The following is a 13,370-nucleotide window of genomic DNA, read 5'->3' as shown; positions in this document are numbered from 1 at the left end:
AGAATCTTGCCGATTCGCATAATTTACAGTCCATCGATTACGAATTGCAATCGAACACGGGTTACAACGTGTTACAACGGGTTACAGGGCAGAGGCGCGACGAGTGTTTACGCAGTTACTTATTAAACTTGCATTACCGACAAGATTCGTCATGAATACTTGCGTGTGTTAAGATAATAGCCGTAAGTCGTGATCAACTGAAATTTCTTGTTTCTGTGTTGCGCAGAAGTAGGCACTTTTTAATCGCCATACTGTGCGCGCATTCGTACAGAGAGTAAAATGCCAAGAAAAAGATCAAACGTCACCGCGAATCAGTTTCGCGTTGATCTCCACGAGACAGTAATCTTTGGAAACATGCAACCCCTCTCCATCTTTTCAAACCAGTCTGCCCTTCATGGCGCTTTCGTTGGATAAGCAAACTGCGAGAGAGAGAGAGAGAGAGAGAGAGAGAGAGAGGGGGAGAGGACAATGCCGCAACGTGCCGGCTCTAAGAATACCGAAGAACCCTTCTGAACTATTCTTATTTACGTGTTCCGTTTTGCGATAGAGGCCGAACATAAGAGTCTGAAATATGAAGTAAATGAAGTAAAAGTACGAGTAAACGGAGCTACTCTTCGACATTGGAAAATAAAGAGAGAAGGTGTGTTGCAGCTCCTTTATTTGAATTTCCGAGTTTTGTAAATACGTAAATACGTATTACGTAGATGGGTAGAAGAACTTTTGGTTTGCATCCGATTCACGTAATCAAAAAATGGCTAGTTGGGAAACTGCCGCGCAGACTGTTTTTTAGGAAATATCAAAGTATTTAGAATATTTTTTCTTCCTTTCGATATAAATCCGCATTACCAGTTACATTAAGAAAATGCAGGCGACGCGAGGGTTAACAAAGTCTGTTATATGCTATCGGCCTATCGGACATCGTCTAATCGATTTTCTAAATGTTTAACAAGAATACACATGTGCTCCTTCTCCCTATATTATTTATACATATTAACGGTCTCGTACCTCAATCGCAACTCGCCCGTCAACGTGACGCTATCGTTCCACGGTAAAAGCAGCTATCTTGTTGCAAAGGGAGACTGGAGGAGTCGGAAAACCCAAGTTAAATCGACAGAGGACGATTAAGCCCGACGAGCTATGGCCTGTCCATGTAACGTTTCACGCTTCGAAAGCCTAGAAAATTTGACACGCCTCTCTCCCAATTATCGTTCTATTCTATCGTCCTCCAACTTTTCTTAGAGAGGCCGTTTCTTCCCCGCTTTCTTCCTTCATTTTCTATCACATTTTCACCATAGGCGTTTGCTTTCTAGTAGTAATACCTTTCCTTTCCTTCTTCTTAGCCATAGCATTTCTTCTTTTCCTATCACGAGTCTTGATTCTTTCGTATTCGCCCCTATTTCACGTTCCATCCGCCTATCCGTCTTCCCATTTAGCCGGATCGTTCCATCCTTCTTTCAGACGTTATTCTTTTGTTACTTTCGTTTCTACTACCCCTGTTTGTCAAGTTATTTTCGTCTGTTCCGTGTCCTCCACCCATCCAGTTTCCATCGTGCTTTATACCGTTTCGTGTCCCCTATCTCCTTTCTTTTGTCCGTACGTTGCAGCTTCAGGATTCTCTGTATCCGTTCCATTTCGCATTTCCTCTCTCTCCGTCTGTCTATGTTTCCTTTGTATCCTGCTTTTCACATCACTTTTCACCATTATAATTCGTCCACTCTTTTTCTTTATGTGACATCTCTCCTCTTTATTACCCTCACCACCATCACCGTCTACATTCTTGGATGCATTCTTGTTCGCCCTTTTTTCTCTCCTTTTTGTTCTCTTTGTTCTTTTCAAACTTTGTGTTTGTATTTTTGTTCTCTCCTTACGCGTTCTTCGCCTTCTCGGTTACATGTTTCTCATCATATTCTTCACTTCCTAACCCCCGATTGAAAACCTCGCGGTGAAATTTATAATCCATAATATCAGCGTACATCAATTATATCAATTATATCAAGATACAAAAAATATGTATACCAGAGTAACAGACGTTTTATGCGGGTGAAGGCTCCCTAAACAAATTTCAGCCGCAAGAAGGTTTCATATAGATATAGCAGCGTTATGCTTAAATGCATGAATTTCTTCAAATTTCATAAAATTGCAAGATGCAATTAACCCATTCAATTAACTGACAACTGCGAGATAGATAGATATTTTTTCTCTCCATTTTCAAATTACTGCAAATGCCATTCTATTACTATATCTGCAAGCAATAAAATTTGCGTGGCAGTGAATGGGTTAACAGAAAACATAACGGCGAAAAATATATCAAGCGAAACTCCTTGATACACTGCTTCGTAATTAAAATATTAAAAAATGTAAATCCAATAACGTAAATTGAATCTAAAGAAAAAGACGCTGCAGATAAAACATCGTATTAACACAACATAACATTAATCTTTAATGATTTACCTTTTCAAATCGTTATCGTTAAACTCTCATTTTCATTCGTCCAATCCTTCATCTACGATCCGTCCCTTTATCCCCTTCTTTTCTTTAGTGTTCCAATATTTTGTTCTAACAATTTTTTCCCTGCTCGCTTCTATATTTCATTCTCTGTTCCCATTTTACCCCCCCCCCCATTCCCACCCCTCTATTCCTAAGCGCGTGACCTTGTTTCGCTCTCAACGAAGCGACCGACCAACGATGCAACAAAAGCGACAAAAGCGACAAAAGCGACAAGAGCGACAAAAACGACAAAAGCGACAAAAACGACAAGAGCGACAAAAACGACAAAAGCGGCAAAAGGACGGATTCCGAGCCGACCGAATCGATTTCCCGTCGATATGAACGCGCGTCGCTCTCTTTCGGGGCAAACGCAAATGAGCAAATTCATTGAGCGCGTAAACGACCGTGTATCGAAAACAACCGCTGCCCGTTCGACCGACATTCAGATATACAGTAACTGGTAACTGGTGGTACAAGCGGAAAGGGGGTGATTCTACGCGAAAAAAAGAAGTCGAAAATATATGTCGGAGATGGAAGGCCAACGGGATTTCCCGTCTGGAGTGCTGGGAAAACCCCAATATCCTAGTCCAGACTTTTTACGATAACTGCATTGTAAGCAATACAGAGAAAAAAGAAATAAATAAATAAGAAATAACTTTAATGTTCCGACCCGGCTTTATGACGATGTGTTCGGGTTCAAGGTGACATAGCAGGTCACTAGACGTAGCCACGGTCACGGGAGGGACGTTTACCTAACAGAAGTATGGAATGATTATATGGCTCTCCTTAAAAGCAAAGATTGACCCGAGAAGTGGGGACAGGAATATATAAGGGCAGTTTCATTTGGATCGAGAATTAGTTAGAGAAGTGGAGAGATAGTTAGTTAGTTAGTCGTTGTACGAATTGCTGTTTGAGTTACCCGAATCGTGTATTACGTTGATACTCGTCTTCCCGTGGACCGTGGATTCGTTATCGAACCTGAATCCGTGGTCACTATCATCTCGACCATCCTATCGCCGCTATTACTCATAGCGTCTTGTAGTGTTCACATTTGTACCAATAAACCTTAGCTACATCCGCGATGGTAAAGTAAGTAAAGGTTCATCGAACGCCCCGCAAGTCCACCCTGATTCCGACATATAGAATAAAAATTTTTCGTTTGAGGCTTTGTTTTCGAGAAAATGGACTTTGAATTTTCGCTCAGTACGCGTGCACTTTATCACATCTCGTTATAACGGATCTCACTGTAGATCGTTGTTCCGATGGAAAAATTAAAAAAAAAAATTAAAAAAAAAAAAAGATTTTTATTTTATATTTTCGACTTCTTTTTTCGCGTAGAATCACACCCTTTCTGCTTGTACCAGCAGTTACCAACCACCCTGTATAATTTTACTACGGTTTCGAAACGTGCCACTATCATCACACATATAATCGAATCTTAGTTTTGTAGAAAGTGCGCACGTTACTTTTTACAATATTATTGCGTACGCTGTCACGGACGCACACTTGTAGGCAAAATTTAGCGGTATCAACAGATTTTTGCAAATATCTGGAAAACTGGAAAGGCCCAGGGATGGGGGTTGTACATATAGGAGAAAGTTTGCACAGAATTATGCCCCCGACAAAATATTAAAAAATGACTGAAATCAGCGAGGTGAGCGAGACACCGATATCACCTGTTTTGCATTCTGAGATTGGATAATAATATTGAATCATTTCACTTTAGAATTCGTAGAATTTAAAGAATTTTTAAGAATTTGTTCCGTTCCGTCTTAAAATTCATTCCATAATTGCTATACGATACATATTACTAGAGAAGAAGATGCGCATCCAATGTTTCATTTTTTTACGACAGTTTTCTACGCCTGATCAAATCTGAAAATACCGTTAGATCTGTAATACGTAGATAACGAGAGTAATTTTTAGACAAAGCGGTACAACTTTTATAATAATAAATATAATTTCTATAATAATAAATGTGCTCCTTTGTCATTTTCCTTCTACTCAAAAATGTTGTCTCGAGCGATTTATCTTCGCGTCAGAGTGAATCATCCGTTCCACGGTGACAGATTATCTCTCCTCTCACGGAACAAAAGAAGGGACTCGATTGGTTTGCGGCTCCTTCGAACAGTTCGAATCCGGGACCTGCCTCGATTAATCTTTACCGAATACACCAGCACCAGCAGCCTTCTCTACACGCTCTTTAAATCATCCCTTCGTACTTGCCCCACCCTCTATCATCGGCTACGAAATCGAATTGAACCGAACACAAAGAGAAGAAAGTGGAAACTTAAAATCACGTGCTGTAGATTCTCCATAGAAAGAAAGATGCTCCTGATCCTGTTGTGCGACTGAAGGAAATAGCTTTAACGAGTTACGAAATCCTCGTTTCCGTTTCTTTTACTATTCTTGTTACGATGCTGTCTGTCACTCTCTGACTCATATTTCATATTTCAAGCTCTGTTTACCTCTTTTATTATTATTTATTATTAAATATCATAAGAAAATGTAAATATGCAATGCCTGGCACGGCTGCCTGGCTGGCCTTCGTCACGACCCCTCGGCTGTGGGAAGAAGCGTGTCAACACTGTGTCACGGTGCTATAGCGTAGCAGGCTGCAACGTTCTGCGACGAGGAGATGCCCAGTATATTGCAGTATTCTTTGTGAAATGTTCGACGAGGTCGAAAACAGGCGAACGGAACCGACACTTTTACGCGTTTCCTATCCACCCCATTCATCCTTGAATAAACTCGGCGTCTCGGACAAATCGGGATCCGTCTATATCGATAATAGATTATATTCCGCCGAAATTCGCTTACACTATACGATATATATTTCTTTTTAATAAGAATATTTATTTTGCTCGTGCCATATGCGTTTATAGGAATAAGAAAAATATAGTACAAATAGCACCAGCAACTCCGAGGCAAGAAACTGAGATGTATAAAGAATACAAGAATGCAGAAATTCAAATTACCAAATCTATCAAAATCGTGTGTAGGAAAAAGGCATTCGATCGATTTTCAAGCGACTCTTAAACACGACGAATGCGCGGTAACTCTTAAATAACAGCTTGCAACAAAACAGAAGAGAAGAGAAGAAAGGAATAGAGTAGAACAGTGCCAATTATAATTGCGACACATGGTGCGTTAGTTAGGTGATTGGACGAGGGTTGTAAAACCCATCTCTCCGCGTCCAGGTCTGCCACCGTCTGTTTATCGTTTTCGAACTGTCCAGGGAACTATGGAGCGCTCACTCCGCACCGAAACTGGCCCGAAAACATTGGCATTATGCCGGCGCGGCATCCTACCGCGGATTTATTGTCAGTCGGTATAACGACTCGTTTGGAAGCATTTTAGTCCCATATCAGGTTGCACGACAAATCGCAGACATCCTTTGTAAAAAAATATACCTATTAATTCTATTCCTACCTAATTTCTAGAAATCTAATATCTAGAAGGCTTAGCCTTTCGAGGAATTGCTTAGCGCAAGGCGCAAGCGGACGATTTTAAACGGTGAAAATGAAAAATCCCTCCCGATAAGGAATGAGAAGATATTACTTCGTATTTCCAGTACGGAGTAGGATTTACGAATTACGATACCGGAATATTACTCGTAACAGACCGGTCCTTTTCAGTTCAGTCACGTAGATGCCGCGACAACCATGCTCTGTTCCTTTCTGACCTGAGAAAGTTACAGCGGCAATAAGTAAAACAGATTTCCCAGAAACTGCTTCCCCAGGTAATTTAACTTGGTTAACGTTTATGTACTTTATTCGAGAAAAATCTAGCACATATATATGTCGGAGATGAAAGGACATCGGGGTCTTTCTTTGGAATTCATCTGAAAATCCCCAATACTATAGTCTTTATGACTTAACCCGATTATAATTGTCCGAGATTTGTGACAGTGAGCTTCAGCTCGAAGTGACAACTAGTCTCTGAACGTAGCCGCGGTCAAAAGGATGGACGTTTTTACCTAATAGAGGTATAGAGTTGAGGTGTAAGTGTTGTCCGTGATAATTGTAGCGCTGGTTGTAGATGTCGCTGCTGGGGTACTGCTGCTTTCTCTTCTGATTTAGATGCGTGGAAGAAAAATCGGACTCCGGTCGCCAGGATTCGAACCCGGGTCCCGAACTTTCGTAACCTAAGGTGCTAACCACTGCGCTGCCGTCGTCCAACACTAGTTAGTGTCGTGTGACATCATTTACTTCTCAACCCTATCAGAGAAAAGACATCGACTCCCGACTGTCGGACGCCAAGGCTGCGACGCATCTTAGTCCCCATCAGAGATAAGGTCTCAACCCCCGACTTTCGGACCACTTTGGAACCCACACCGAACCCCTCAACATCCCCAAGCCAGGCTGTATATAAGCTGAGACTTCACCCAGCTCGGACAGTTCTTGTTCTAGTTGCTGTTCTTGTACAACACCCCTTTTTCGGTTCAACGTTATTCTACTGTTGTAAGTGCCAAAATTATAATAAAGTTCGATAAAAGGAAATTAATAGTTGGGTTACGACTCAGCTTTCTTTTCTCTTACAACCCAAGTATCGATTTTACGTGACAGTCGAGTGGTTGTATTTGCTGTTGAGTGCCGCCACAGAGTAATTGTATAGCTCTCCTTAAAAAGAAATAGTTGTAGCGGCACGCGACAGTAAACCCTCCAACGGTTTCTGTCCCGTGGCTTACTACACAAAGACCCCATTCTTCGGACAAGATCATTGCCAGATGTCGATACATCTTCACAGTATATTTCCAGCTAGCCTAAGAACCCGCTATAAATCTTAGGATTTTGTTAACTAAGGTCCTTCAGAAGGGCAAACAGTCTTTATCCTAACAGTCCCTAAATCTACCATCTACTACAGGAAGATACAGGAAATCTGCTTTTCTTCCCGCTGGCAACTTTCTCTCAAGGGCGGTTAGCATTCTTCTTCAACCACCAACATAGAAATTAACCAATTAACACGAACGTCCATTTTCCTCACTTTCCGAACGAAGGCTTTCCTCGACGAATCCGATGATCTCGTGTCCTTAGACACACCCCATCATAGTTTTCCTCTGGAGCATCATCGTGACGGAAAGTTATTCTCTCGTGAGGTCTCATTAGCAAGTTACATAGCGTCTTTACGCTCGGTGAATATTCTACATTTTAACAAAGAGTTAGTTTAGTAATACTTGTACCGTAGACACGCAAGTCGAGTACAACTTGGACTTTGGAAGAAAGCGCATTTTTTTATCCCGCTGACCGCGGATTAGTTGTTGAACCTAGGATCATTGTCATTAGCATCTCGAGTATCTAATTACCACAGCTACTTGTCAAATTCTGTAATAATAATATTTGTACTAGTAAATATCTTCTTTATTGCATAACAACAATGTCTAATCCAAATGAAGATTCGTTACACGCCCCTAATCCTAATCATAATGTGAACCCGACATATATATATGTTGGAGAAGGATTGGAATTATGAGCGTTCGATGATCCTTTGCTTACTTTACCATCGCGGATGTAGCTAATGTTGATTGGTACGAATGTGGTCACTATAAAAGGCTATGAGTAATAGCAGCGATAGGATGGTCGAGATGATGGTGACAACGAGTTCAGGTTCGATAACGAATCCACGGTCCACGGGATGACGATTACCCACGTAACACATGATGCGGATAACTGTCTTGATAACTCAATCAGCAATGCGCACAACGACTAACTAACGGCAAACTAACTAACTATTTGCGTAACTTCCCCTGATCCAAATGAAACTGCCCTTATATACTCCTGTCCCCACTTCTCCGGTCAATCTTTGTTCTTAATGAGGGCCATATAATCATTCCATACCTTTGTCAGGTACACGTCCTTCCCGTGACCGTGACTACGTCTAGTGACCCGCTATGTCACTTCGAGCCCGAACCCATCGTCATAAAGCCAGATTGAAACATTAGAACTATTGCTTATTTTTATTACTTAAGTGTAACTATAGTAAAAGTCTGGACTAGGGTATTGGGGTTTTTCCCAACATACCAGCCGGAAAATCCCGATATTCTTTCATCTCCGACATATATATGTTGGGTTTACATTGGAATTAGGGTTAGGGGCGTGAAACGAATCTTCGTTTGGATTACACATTGTCGATATGCAATAGAGAAGACACTGACTAGTGCAAATACGATTATTATAGAATTGGACAAGTAACCGTGGTAATTAGATACTCGAGAAACTAATGACAATGATCCTAGGTTCAATAACGAATCCGCGGCCGACGGGATGATAGATGATCGTGCTCATAAAATCTCATTCGGACTCTTTGCTAAAACGTGGAATATCCACCGAACGTACAGACGTTAAGTAACTCGCTAATACGACCTCACGAGAGAATGACTTTTCGTCGCGATGATACTGCAGAGGAAAACTATGATGGGGTGTGTCTAAGGACACGAGATCATCGGATTCGTCGAGAATAGCCTTCGTTCAGAAAGTAAGGGAAATAGACGTTGCTGCTAATTGGTCAACCTCCATATTGGTGGTTAGAAAAAGATGCTAACCGCCCTCCAGGGAATGTTGCTAATGGGAGACGTCGTTCGTGGAAAAATAGGTCTCCTCTATCTTCTCGTAGTTGGGACAAAGACTGTTTGTCTGTTTGAAGGACTGTAGGTTACTAGATCTCAGTGTTTATAACGGCCCTCAGGCTAGTTGATCACGTGCTGTGGAGACGCATCGACATCTGGTAACCATCATACCCGAAGAATAGGATCTGCGTGTGGCGAGCCACTGGACAGAAACCGTTGGAATGTTTACTGTCGCGTGCCGTCACAAATATTTCTTTTAAGGAGAGCTATAGAATTACTCCATACCTTTGTTAGACAAAGCGTCCATCCCGTGACCGTGGCTACGTTCGGCGACTGGTTGTCGCTTCGAGCACAAGCTCATTATCACAAATCTCGAACAAATACAATCGGATCGAATGACGACAATTATTTAATTACGCCTATAATAGAATATAGATTACGGTGTTAAGGGATTTTCCCGATGTTCCAAAGGGAAGGCTCCGATGTCCTTTCATCTCCAACATATATATATATATATATATATATATATATATATATATATATATATATATATATATATCGGGTTAACATTAGAATTTAGGGCGCGTAACGATTCTTCGTTTGGATTAGCCATCGTTTTACGAAGCAGAAATTATATTTACACGTATATACAAGACTTTTACAAAGTATAATGAATATTGAGTTTAACGAATAATAAGATTAACGAATAATAAGATTAACGAATAATATGTTTTACGAATAGAAAGTTTAACGAATAATGAGTTTGACGAATAATAAGTTTAACGAATAATAAGTTTAACGAATAATGAGTTTAATGAACGCTATTAACAATGTTCTTGGGTTCAAACTAATCCACGGTCAACGGGATAACTCTTTACTATGCGTAGAGTAATTTTAGGCACAAAATACGATTGCTGAGACGCTCGGTATAAGCTGCTCGATGTGTCACTCTCCAAGGCGATCGCACGAATAACAAACTGATGGAAATTTTCCTCGCTGTACGATTGCATTTGTTTGTTATATACTCGTTGGAAGCATCGAGAAATTTCCAATCGCCGTTGCTAAGCAGTTTCTGCCTGGAATTTGATTATTAATACAACGTGTGTCCCATTATATTGACACCTCCGAGGTACAATCCCATGTGGTTAGGCCCGTTCTTGAGGCCGTATGTCGCCACAACTACATTTCTAAGGAGAACCATACAACCACTCCACACCTCCGTCAGGCAAAACGTCCATCCCGTGACCGTGGCTACGTTCGGCGACCAGTTGTCACCTCGAGCCCAATCTCGCTATCACAAATCTCGAACAATTGCAATCAGACTGAATGACAGCAATTGCTTAATTACAGCTATGATAAAATCTAGATTACAATGTTGCGGGATTATCCAAAATTCCAAAGGCTCAGGTGTTCTTTCATTTCCGACATATATATATAAAAGGAAAAAATCCCAAAGGAAAGGCCCCGATTGAATACAGATGGTATACAGAAGAAACTTCATCTTCCTTAATATGATAATTAGTTGATTAGCTCGTCAAAGTCAAATTCAAAATCCAAATAAACAACATTTCATACGCATCGAACAATTACTTAATATTACTGTATTACTAATAGCAATTATTAGTTATTACTAATAATAACCATAATAATAGCCGTAATTACTATTAGAAAATATTATGAAAAACGTCTTTGAATGATGAATTATCTTGCATAAGCATCTTGCATGCTTACAACCCTTGAATCTTATAGAAATTTACAATCTTAATGAATATTTTCCTCCTTTTTAAACAATCTCATATTTATGTATGAATATAGCGGAAGGTTAGATTGATTCTCATGAATATCCAAACTAAAAGTCCACGCCAAGTTTAAAGGAAAGTTGAGAACTTTGCAAGTACGCGAACCTTACTAAGGTGTGAATTCGATTGGGAAATTATTAAAAAATGGAATAAAAGCCAGCTTATCGAAAATTTTTTCTCCTGTGAAAAATCTAATTTTCATACAGTTCTGGATATTGATACTTATCATAAATGTTCTTCCTTGGCAAGTTGAACATTTCAACACTCTACATCTAATTAAAATTCCACTAGAAAAATTTCCGCATGTGCCCCCAAAAAAATTTAACTTTATGTTTTTCAGTTTGCTAAACTTCCTATTTCTTCAAATGTTGTGGCAATATCTTTATGTCGGTCACAAGATAGCTTCAGTCATAACTCTTACATCTCATAAATTGTACAAGTACATACATATTTATCTTGTAGAGCAAAATGCCTGTGACCACAACATAAATTGTACATATAATATAATAATAAATAAATTATACATCATAATCATACATATAGGGAACGTAGCACGTTTAATATAAACACATGTACGTGTATAATTGTCTATATTCTCCAAATTATGTTCAAAGAGGCACTCACCTTTCAGCGCAGCTTCCAAACCACGTAACCTTCCGACGATTACAGCAAGCTGTGATTTATACTTTAACAAATCTTTCTCAGTTCGCTCGCTGAGTGCACGTTTCAAGTTCCTATCCGCTTCCTGATCCTTTATCGCAAGTACGTCCTGAATGTGATCGGTGTGCACCTGCTCTTGCAGTTTCAGCTGCCGTCGTATCTCGTCCTCGAATCTTTTCTGCTCCTCCAGCAACTATGATTAACACGGCATAAAGAGATTAATCATTCTTCGATCTGTCTCCGACGATTTTCGTTTCTTATTGAACAATCCGTATCAATTTAGTAGTCCATTTATTTAGACATTTATCAAACTAAAATGGATAGAACGAGTCTCCAGCGAATACAATGGGCCATTGAGCGCGTTTTCAGTTGAAGCGAAACGTCCCACGTACAGGTGAAATAAGAATAAAATGAAATAAAATAAAAATAAAAATGCGTGAAAAAGGAAAAACGAGAAGACGGGGCGGGGGGGGGGGGCAGCGAAAAAGTGAAAAATATGATTCCTGACACACCGGCAGTGTTTCTCACATGTTGTGCCGTGAAAATTAAGTTAAACGGACGACCGACCGCCCGCGTCAACCAGAAAGAAATTTGAAAAGGGCACGAGTTAAAAAAAACCGATACCACAGATCGGGATCGAACAAATCCGCTGCATCGTTTTCTAATCTATTTCGAAAGATGAGAAACTGTCCGGTCCACGGCCATCTGCTGTGGTAATTGCGCAGTGAAATGGAATCGAAAGAACCGTGCATATCTGAATAATTTCACACTTGTACAAAGCAACATCGCAGAATAATCTTTGTTACGTCGCGCAAGGCATCTGCACGCCATCCGGCGCTGCTTGGCCGCCAACGGTCTGCGCACCGTCCTTCGACCCTCAATAAATCCAAGGAACCCGTAAAACGACAGCTTTTAATGCTATTGTTTTGACATATGTCGTCAATTTACGGAATAAGCTCTATATCCTAGAGATGCTTTCTGTTTATAGCCAGTTTAGAAAGGCCCTTGGATTTCCTACACGCTATTAGGAAACCCGGAGAAAGCAGGTAGTGACTTAGCAAAAAACGAATGTTTAATCACCGGGAAATCCAGGTTTTCCATTAAACAAGACATCAACTAGCAACATTGGTAGGAGGCTCCATCCCCTCTAGTCATTCTTTAACATTGACTTAAACCAATGGACATCGTAGATCGTTGCCCTCACTCTATTCACGAAAGGTGTGAACAACGAATTCACGTCCTTAATAAAAAGGGAACACCCACACCGAGCTTTCTTTTGTAATCCTACGAGAACGAACTACAGTTTTTCCTACAACATTCATCCTGTCGATTACGAGGCTACTTCGGTTGTCTCTCTTACTCGTTCCTTGACTACGTCATATCTTAGGATATCGTCTACGTTACTGCATATCAGTGTAAAAGTGTTGAAAATATATAAAGTTTATAGCTCTGTTAATCACAGTGTTATACTTATTCAATCACCCCTATTATCCTAGCCGAAATAAGGGGATCGATCTATTCGCGGTGTCGATTCTTGCAATCGTAGCGGGAATTTACGACTCCCGTTGACGCGCACTCTCGCAACCGCGTCTCCCCGCGATAGGCCGAAAATACAATCTTCTCATAAAAAAGTCGAACTTTATACAACCGACTCTAAACATCCGAAGCAAAATGCGTTTTACTGCTCTTGGAATCTGAGTTTGTTTCGTAGGGTCGTAAGTGCTACAATAACCACGTAATTTCCCATTGTCTTCGAAACTTGCAGCTCTGAGTCCAGAGATAAAAGTTGAACGGAACCGATTCACAGATCAATTTCTTCTTCGAGAGTTGCTTAAACGAAATCGACTCGAAGGTTCGGG

The 13,370-nt window shown here is 40.5% G+C and overlaps 1 protein-coding gene across 9 annotated transcripts in view; it reads right to left on the bottom strand.

Moving 5' to 3' along the window:
- The window catches only part of Mitofilin (inner membrane mitochondrial protein mitofilin), a 97,056-nt gene that overhangs the window by 76,182 nt on the left and 7,504 nt on the right, over positions 1-13,370 (bottom strand). For all 9 annotated transcript variants that reach the window (XM_069122331.1, XM_069122333.1, XM_069122339.1 and 6 more), the window contains one exon: positions 11,476-11,704. In XM_069122331.1, the coding sequence (XP_068978432.1) occupies positions 11,476-11,704 (229 nt within the window). The remainder of the gene's footprint in view (positions 1-11,475; positions 11,705-13,370) is intronic.

The sequence above is a fragment of the Bombus flavifrons genome, chromosome 10 (assembly GCF_040668555.2).
Source record: "Bombus flavifrons isolate JBK064 chromosome 10, iyBomFlav1_principal, whole genome shotgun sequence".
NCBI lineage: Eukaryota > Metazoa > Arthropoda > Insecta > Hymenoptera > Apidae > Bombus > Bombus flavifrons.
Note: the sequence above shows the minus strand (reverse complement) of the source record. Positions and strands in the feature narration are given on the sequence as shown.